Raw genomic sequence first — 9903 nt, forward strand, 5'->3', positions numbered from 1 at the left:
TAGATATATATGAATATACATATATAAATACAAATATATATATATATACTGTACATTATGCATAGAAACACTAATGAAGTTTGATTGTTAGTTGTGCACTCACAGCATGAGATGTTATTCCCCAGAAACCGCTTTTCGGAAACAAATGCAGTAGTGTCTACTGATGTCAAAACCCCTCTGTACCCTCCACCCCACCCCGAGTACATGCCAGTGTTTCCTCTGTGTTCCAAGTGCCAATAACTTTGTGAATTCCTTTACTGTGACCCAACGAGAAAGAAAATTGCACATTAACTACTGTAAAAGAAAAAAAAGAAGAAATTATGAAAATACATCTTAATAAAAAGCTTTGTAACAAAGAAAATCATCGTGTTTCGCTTTTGTTTTAAAATAATAATTAAAAACATTACTCCTCTTTAGGACATCAAAGATTTCCAGATTTGTAGAAAAAACATTACATTGCTTGCTCACCAATGGACCCTATGCAGTGAATGGGTGCCGTCAGAATGAGCAACTGATAAACACATGAAAATAATCCACAGCGTTTCACTTGACAAGACATGTCGAGTGGATGTTTTTATCAGCTGTTGGGATTCTTATTCTGACGGCACCCATTCACTGCAGAGGATCCATTGGTGAGCAAGTGACGTTATGCTACATTTCTCCAAATCTGTTTCAAAGAAACAGTCATGCTGGCTGGGCTGAAAGCAAGTACATTTACGGCTAATTTTCATTTTAAACTATTCCATTAATGCCTGATTCAGTCATTTAAACTGAGCTTTACAGGTTGTATCTTATATTTCATGATATGCATCTGTACTGTGAAAAAATTATGTCACAGAAGTATTTTTATCTGAGAGCTGCCATGAAGTTATTCCATAATATGTTGCAAAGAAATATGTAAATAACTTGATAAATGAAAACCGAAACCACGTCAAAGGCATATACTTTAATCAGATGCCAAAATAAAGGCAAACTTTTTTTATAATACAAATGCTTACAAAAACAAGTGACAAGGGCATTCGATTTTTGAAACAATCATTTATGTAGGCAGCATTGAAAGACATCACTTGTACCAAATATAAGAGGTATTATCTTTTTTAGTACCTTGTTCCACATTTTGAGCAAAAGTGATTATTGGCTTTTTTTTTTTAAGGCTTGCATTTTTCTAAAATCTTATGCTTGCTGTTGAATCTGACTTTCAGCTATTTATGGGTTTATTTATATCATATTACAAAATTATAATAGACAAAACAATACTGAAGTATGTCATATTCAGCTGAAGCTTGAAAGAGGAACACATTGATACTGAACATAATACATTCACCCAGAGGCATGTAGTGTTACAGCCAGATCAGAGCACACTGGAAGCAACTCATTGGCACGGAGGATTGGAGTACAAAATGTTCATTAGCACACCCACAGAAGGGCACAATATTAGATCTGAGCTCAAGTTCAGGAATAGAAATATCAAGTAAACCATCCTAACTCTGGGGTCTAATCAGCTCAGTCATTAGCTGACTTTTCAGAACATGCATCTTCCTGATTTGGACTGCAATTAAAAAGTGCAGATTCCATTAAAAAATTTGTTTTATTAAAATGACGAATATATATGTATAGGAGTAATGGGTATGAAATATCACTGTGGCATGCAGTGAATGCATAACCCACACCTTCAAATGTCTATATGTCAGATGACTCTACACACATCTCCACAGTAGTACTTCAATATACAGCAATAATGCATTAAATCATGTTAAACCCAAGTACTTACTGTACACACAGCAATCATCCATAAGCTCACCCAAATGATGCAATAAAATGCTAGATTTATCCATAAAGGAAGAGCAAATGGTGTAAAATGCACCAATGTTACACTCAAGGTGTGACTTTGCTTTAAAAACATAATTTACATTTTCTTGCTATAACTTAAGTTAGATGTACTTTACACATCATCAGAGGTTGTTTGATGGTGGTACTGCCAGTTACAGATCTAGGGGGGGCGCTATGAGCCTGCTTTATTCATTGTGCTTGGTGAACCATCAGCACATGTATTGTCAGCATCTTTCAGGGGCATTTATAATGTGCACAATTCCTATATGGCTTAATAATTACACATATAAAAATATAATAAGGCAATATCAAATTCCTCATTCCACACTTGTACCACAATAAAACATAAGAAATGCAATAACTGTTAACTTCCATCTCAGCAGCAGTGAAATTCTGGAATAGACCATGGGACAAAGAGTTCAATCTAAAAGCAGTAAGAGAGAGTAAAATGCTGAGAGTCAGAAGACATATGGGTTAGATGAGGGCAAAAGACAGGTAAAAAGACTAAAAAAATAACTGAACTCTTTTTTTCACAAAGACAAAGGAAGCGGAGGTGGAAGAATTGTGGTGAAATTCTGACTTCCTCTGTAAGCTTTTGGCATGATGGAGGGCCAAACTGAAGAAGAGTCTGGTTTAAAGAGCGCATAACAGAATGAGCACCACGATCAGGATGATGACAAGAACTCCAATAGCGCACCACTGTCTCCGACCTGCAACACACAACAACACACACGTCAAGACAAAATATCACAAACTCTAATGCTCTTACATCTTGCAGAATTAAGCTAGGTAAAAAAACAAATATGTATCTGTTTGAGTGGGTTTGAGAAATAAATGCATCAGTTTTATAAAGTGATGCAATACAAGTTATTTTTTTAGATTTTTATTTGTGCTGTCAAATGATTAATCGCGATCCAAAATAAGTTTTTGTTTACATAATATATGCGTGTATACTGTGTATATATTTTTTTATACAAACACATGAATGCATATATTTAAGAAAAATGTTTATATATTAAATATTTATATGTAATATCAAATATAAGAATATAAATATAAAAATGTTTATACATGTAAATATTTTCAAAATATATACTGTATGTGTGCATATTTATATACTTAATAAATCTACACAGTACACATATATTAGGTAAACAAATAATAATTTGACAGCACTTATTTAAAAAATGTTTTATTATACTTTAATTCAGCAAAGACAATAGTGATCAACAGTGATAGTAGATACTTTTACATCATTAAAAAAACAATACAGTTCAAAAAAACATTCTCCACCAAAATATTATGCAGTGTAGATGTTTTCAACATTGATAATAATGAGAAATGCTTCTTGAGCATAGGACTGTAAAATCGTTTTATTTGCCACTGATGGCATCCAAAATAAAAGTTTATGTATATGTGTGTGTACAGTTTTTTTTTACATGCATATATAAAATACACACACACAAACACCCAAATTTGATGATCATTATTATTCAGAAAATGTGAAAACTATTATAGAAACATACAATAAGGAGTAAAAGCACTCACTGCTGGTCATGTGTGAAACCTTCTCCATTTTCTTCAATACTGAGTCCATTCTGGAACCGGTCTGGTCCATTTCCTCATGAAACTCGCCAAGCATACTGGGACGAAATCACACATATTAACATGGAGTATAAAACAAATCCTGGGGTCCCTTCTTTGTACCTTACTTAACAAATCTGAGATGATCTGAAAGATGCCAGATCTTCTAATCGTGATAACGCATCTTCAATGAATTTGCTGATTTGATTAAAATATCTGGATTGAATTGTCTAAGATTACTGCGCATTCTCATTTTCCCCAAAAAGAAATTTTTTATTTGTATTTTTTTTTTTGCTTACACTGCCTGCTCATCCAGCTCGTCTCCAATCCTGCCGGACATGTCCTTCAGGACACGGATACTGCCTGAGACCAGTTCCAGCTGCTCATCCTGGTCCTGCATGATCAGCTGCAAGCACAAAAACATGACATCAAATAAAGAAGACTGTAGATTCAAAACTGTGCTATTAAGCATGTGAACTGCTTTGCACAAAAAGTCACACTTCCTTGTTTTCTGTAAAGCTTATAAAATGGAATACTGGCAAATAATGCTGGATGAGAACAATATTAAATGAGAAAAAGACTTCCTGTCTTTTACCTGCTGCTGTTCCTGCTGCTCTTGAATGTATCTGGAGTTTGCAGACACCAGGTGAGGCTCCAGACCGGAGAACCGATCCTTTGCCGTGGCCCCCAGCAGAGCCTGACAGACAGTGGCACGTTACTGATGTCACTAGCACACCATGTGACCATTTGGATTCATACATTTCAGCTTAATAGTGAACGAATCACTCACCTGTTTGTTTTTCTTCTCTGCTTGAGCCACAGCTGAGGGACTAGAGAGCTGCTCCTTCATCAGCTACATACAGACATACATTCATGCATATGAAAATACTGGAACTCCAACATAAAAAGAAAAACATGATAGAAACTGGGACAGGGATCGATACCTGCACGGATTTACGAGTTCGTTCCACAAATTCCCGCCTTTCCTGGAGTTCATGTTCTCCTAAACGGAACTTTCCAGGGTTTGCCTCCACAATACCTGATACAGTCAAGGACTATAAGGAGATCAGCATATACATTACCAGTCAAAAAGTTTAGTTTTTTTTTTTTTTTTTTTTTTTTTACAATACAACAAAGATGCATTAAAGGTGCATAGGTAACAAAAGTTTCTATTTTAAAACAGTGCTGCTCTTTTGAATCTTATCTATATAAATAAGTAATTTTTTAATCAATTTCAAAGTTTTTAAATTGCTTGTTTTATTTTTGTGATTATTTTTCTTCATGATTATTTTACTTGCTTTTATGTAAAGCACTTTAAATTACCATTGTGTACTAAATTTGCTATATAAATAAACTTGCCTTGGCTTATTCAAAGTATCCTGAAAAAAAACAATCAATACAAATATTTAGCTGTTCTCAACATTTATAATAAGAAATGCTTCTTAAGCATTAAATCAGCACATTAGAATCGATTTCTGAAGGATCATGTGACACTGAAGACTGCTGAAAAACAGCTTTATCATGAACTAAATTTGAAAATATAAACAAATAGAAAACTACTTTTTTAACATGTAATAATATTTCACAATATTACTATTTTTATTGTATTTTTAACCAGCAGCCTTGGTGAGCATAACATACTTCTTTCAAAGACAATAATAAAAAAAAAACTCAAAACCTTTGATGTTAGTTTACATCATTTTTCTAAATGTTAACATTTATATTTCCCTTTATTTAGACCAAACAGTCTTTTGGCACCTCCATCTCCCTTTTTACGTACCTATAAGTTTTTGTAAGTGTTTGTGTAAAATGATATTAAAGATGTTTGAAGGCATCATAGGCCTTTGGTTTACGGCAGGATACTGATGGTTTCGTGCAGATCCTCTAGGTCCCAGTCAATGGCCCTCAGGCAGTTTCGGAGTTCGTTGGTGCTCCAGTCCAGCTCATCGCGGCTGACAGGGGTCTCCTCCTGAAGCAGGTCCTCCCAGCGCTCGAACAGCCCCTGTGCCTTGGACAGGGCCTTCTGCACCTCCCTGTCAAAAACATGAGTAAACTGTGAAACCCCTTCTCCTTGATGGGAATGAAAGTTTATCATCTAGATTAAACAACACATGCACTGTGCCACAGGTGGTTACTGTCGTGATGGGGGGGGGGGGGGGGGGGGGGGTCTCAATTTATCAAACATGCATTACTACGACGAATACATTTAATTTATGTGTGGTTTCTAACTGTAACTGTACATTAAATGAATGGCAGAGACCAGAGTGTTTACACGCCTGTCAACACAAGTGACAAAAAAAACTCTCTGGCTTTTTTTAGACTTAATTTAACCATCCAAACTTCTAAAATGTAACTAGAAACACCGTCATAACACAACTTATTATTACACGAAAGCTGTTAATTAGTAAAGTCGCATGGAAACTCAAATAATGTGACATTAACTGGTGCTACACACAGTGATGAAGATGCTTCACTTACCTTTAACTTAGCCTGTCAATATCAAATCCGTGTCGTTTAGACAAAGATGGAAGACAGACATTATGACAGGGAAGAGTAAGTTAACTTTTCTTACCCTTTAACCACGAAAAAAGGATCCTCCATCGACATATTAGCCCCTTTGGTTCAGGAGCTATGTGAAGTCACCGGCAAGACGGCTCGTGTAATTCATGACGCACGGACTACTTTTCAAAATAAAAGCAAGTCTGGCTCCAACGAATAGAATAATTTAATCATTGCCAGTTGAGACATAAAACATGTTCTACAACTATATCAGATACTTATTATATATATAATTATGGATAATGGAATGAATAATTGTTGCTATAGTAGCCTAAGTTAATTTAAACGTGTGTAAAATGGTATTTTTAAACAAACTAGTTGCCTTTTTATCAGTAATTTGTTGAATAAACATGAATTGCATTCACATAATCATGTGTTATATCCCGTGAGCTTTTATACTAAAGCAGACACTGAGTGTGAAGCTATATATATATATATATATAAAGGTAATATATAATAATAACTTTCATTCCCATCAAGTAGAAGGGGTTTCACGGGTTACTCATTATATATATATATATATATATATATATATATATATATATATATATATATGTGTGTGTGTGTGTGTGTGTGTGTGTGTGTGTGTGTGTGTGTGTGTGTGTGTGTGTGTATGTGTGTGTGTGTTTGCATTTGTATTCAAACTATGGGCTTTATGTCCCATTGCTATTGTTAAATATTTATCTCTAAACCTTAAAAACATAAATCAGCTTAATGCATGCACGAGTACCAACACACATTTCTTGACTTGTACATAAAATGAACGCAACTAACAATAACAATGTGTAAATAATAAGCTCTAATTTTGTAGAAAAATAATGTGAAGTCTTTAATATGTTTGTTGAGAAGACAAAATAATTCATACTTGGATACTATTCACAAAGCATTGACTAATCAGTAAATCCCTGGATAAGTAGAAATGTCATAAATTTTTGCATTGTTTGTCTCTCATTTCCATAAAAGGGCTGTTAGCGCACCTTTGCCGCAGTCCTGACCTGATTCATAATTAATTTGGTTAGGTAACTGACCTAGATTGGCGCTCAAGGCTTTAAACATGCCAAGCTAAAGACAAGTTGGTGTGTAACATGTAGTTTTGCGATAGGTGTGTTAAACCGCTTAAAGGATTCCAATGTCTTTTCATGCCAGCTAGAGGCTTAAATCCCTGTGGCCTGTTCGCCTCCCCTTCCTATTATCCTCCTAGTGTTTAGTAACACTGTTCTCCTTCACTTCCTCCCCCAGCTCACAAAGTCACCGCTTCCTTCCCGTCTCCTGCCTTCCTCCCTCACCACACTCTCTGTTTCCTGTTCACACACTCTCCACCTCCAGTTAAAAGGCTGGCTGAAAGTTGTCAAGGCCTCATTTGTATCCTCACAAATGAAAAGTGATTTGAGAGAACATTTGAAATGGGGCTGACTATTTGAAAGAATCATAAAAAAACATGTTTTTCACATGAAAACATGAATTGCTTTAAATATAATAATGTCAACAGGTTTATTTGAGTGTTAGGGTTAAGCAAATATCCTTATATGTGAATGAAATCCACTGGGTCTGTGAGGTGTCCTCTTTAATATAGTGAAACCAGTGTGTGCTTTTGATCTCAGCTCCAAAGAATGCTTATGGAAATGAAGGGTGGATCTTACTGGAGGCCTGATCCCATGGAATGCAGTTCGTCAGAGAACAGTAATGAGGGAGCTATTTTTAAAGCAGTGGCTTTAAGGTCCGTCTGCTGAGTCACTCTATTTTCAAAACACATTTGGAGGCAAATGCAATGCTGTAGTATTTTAATTAAATCATCTGTTTCTATCTAGAAACACACATTCACAAACGAGACTTCTCTCACCCTGAGCAATAAATCCATATAATAAGAATGACATTTATTTCCAAGTATGCTTAAACAAATAATTTAAAGGAATTTGTGTTAATATAGGCTGCAGCTAGACAAATAACATATTTATTTTTATAATTAGTCATTTAGCAGATGGTTTTATTCAAAGCAACTTACAAACAAGGACAGTGGAAGCAATCAAAATCAACAAAAGAGCAATAATATGCAAGTGCAAGTCTCAGTCAGCTTAACGCGGTACATGTAGCAAGGGTTTTTGTTTTTTATTATATAATAAATAAAAAGAAAACAGAATAGAAAAAGAATAGAGCAAGCTAATGTTAGAGGCCTTTTCCGCTTTTTGTTAATTCTATAATAAATAATAATAAAACAAAATAGAATATAAAAAGAATAGAGAAGCTAGTGTTAATATTTTTTATAGAAAACAAGCAGTTAGTGAATGAATAGAGTGCAAGTATGAAAGGTCAAAGTTTTGTTTATTTATAAAAAAAATTAAATAGAAAATAATTAGAGTAGAGAGTGCTAGAGTCAGAGGTTCAAATAATGATGGAAGAGATGTGCTTTTAGGCAACACAACAAATAAGACAGACAATATAATAATATTATATTTTTTCTTATAAAAACCCCTGGTGCACGTTAACAAAATTCCTGAATCTAGACATAGCCAGGTAGCTCTTTCTATAAAAAGAACGTGTATTTGATGTGAGTGACAGCTGCCATCTGACCTTAATCGCTTTGCTTCCTAGTTACGTTCATGTGTGCAGAAGGGGAGGGGCTGTTGGATCGGTGACAAGTCCAAATATGGTCCGTGGTGCATCACTGGCTCCGCTGAGGCTGCGGAAGAAGAGCAGCGGAGGGCACGTCACGGCTTTTCCACTGCGCGCTCCCCGGAGGACCGACGGATGGCCCAAATATGGCGATTTAACGTGACGTCGAGCAGACAGAAGAAAAAAAAAAAGAAAAAGAAAAAAAAAAGATGTTTAACCCTTCCAAAGAACTGTAAACACTCGGGACATATCCATACACTTTTCAACAGAAATATTTTTCAAGTCGAGTTTGTTGGGTATGTTCGATTTAAAGAGAAAAGCATAATAAAACGTGAATAAAAATATAAACAGAATAAAAAACAACACAGCTAATCTGTGAAATGATGCGGTTGGTTATTATTTTCTATACACTCTATGCCTCACTCAGAGAATATTTTATTTATTTCGTTCTGGTCATCAGTGTAATTATATGAGCTCAAAAAAACAAAAACAAAAACAAAAAACAAACAAACACAGATCATCTGATGTCATGAAACGTTTTACTACTGCCGGGAATTTGATACAGTGCTATTATAACAATGCCTGTGATGTCTGTCATGACGCTTTCGCAGAGCACTGCCATTAAGGCCATAGTTGCCAGATTTCGTTAAAGAATGCGTTTTATTATTATTATTTATTTATTTATTTATTTATTATTATAATATGAGCATATCTTTAAAAAGCTCTTTATTGTGCTTTTACTTTCCATGATTATAAGAATAAGATGAAAAATACTTTTGTTTAATTAACCTATCTTATTTTGGCCAAATGTCCCATTCATGAATGCAAGTTTGTTGACTGAACTAAGGCTATACAGAAAATAGAGACTCTTTAAATAAGAAAGCTATAAATGCTTTAAATACAATTGATTTGTTTTGAAATTATGTCTATGCCCAATTGTACCCTTATTCGTATCTTATATTATTACCCCCTGGCATTTATTTATTTGGTTAATTAGTTCATTTTTATTGTTGCTTTTTTCATTTGAATGAAAGTGCATGTATACTAAAACGAAAACTTAATTATATGTATGTCTGCACTATGTTTTCTGTATTGGAAGCTCCTAGCACCAAGATGAATCCCACACCTGGCAATAAATCAACACACACACACACACACACACACATATGTCATATATATATATATATATATATATATATATATATATATATATATATATATATATATATTACAATAAAAATAACAACTACAGTACTACATAAATAATATTTAAATAACACCTAATTTAATGCATGTATTTTCTTATTTTATGCTAAACAA

The 9903-nt window shown here is 34.4% G+C and overlaps 1 protein-coding gene across 2 annotated transcripts; it reads right to left on the reverse strand.

The window, feature by feature from the left end:
* Positions 1 to 931: 931 nt before the first annotated feature.
* LOC127968583 (syntaxin-10) lies at positions 932 to 6140 on the reverse strand. 2 transcript variants are annotated; one of them, XM_052569880.1, is made up of 8 exons: positions 5987 to 6140; positions 5278 to 5447; positions 4359 to 4453; positions 4205 to 4267; positions 4010 to 4111; positions 3714 to 3820; positions 3379 to 3473; positions 932 to 2540 (listed from the first exon to the last, which is right to left on the reverse strand). In XM_052569880.1, exons 1-8 carry the CDS (start codon positions 6019 to 6021, stop codon positions 2464 to 2466), a joined length of 744 nt encoding a protein of 247 aa, XP_052425840.1. In that variant the 5' UTR covers positions 6022 to 6140; the 3' UTR covers positions 932 to 2463. The 2 variants fall into 2 exon arrangements, with proteins under 2 accessions (XP_052425840.1, XP_052425841.1); XM_052569881.1 differs by having other exon boundaries at positions 5893 to 6031.
* Between the last annotated feature and the right edge of the window lie 3763 nt (positions 6141 to 9903).

The sequence above is a fragment of the Carassius gibelio genome, chromosome B11 (assembly GCF_023724105.1).
Source record: "Carassius gibelio isolate Cgi1373 ecotype wild population from Czech Republic chromosome B11, carGib1.2-hapl.c, whole genome shotgun sequence".
NCBI classification, from domain to species: domain Eukaryota; kingdom Metazoa; phylum Chordata; class Actinopteri; order Cypriniformes; family Cyprinidae; genus Carassius; species Carassius gibelio.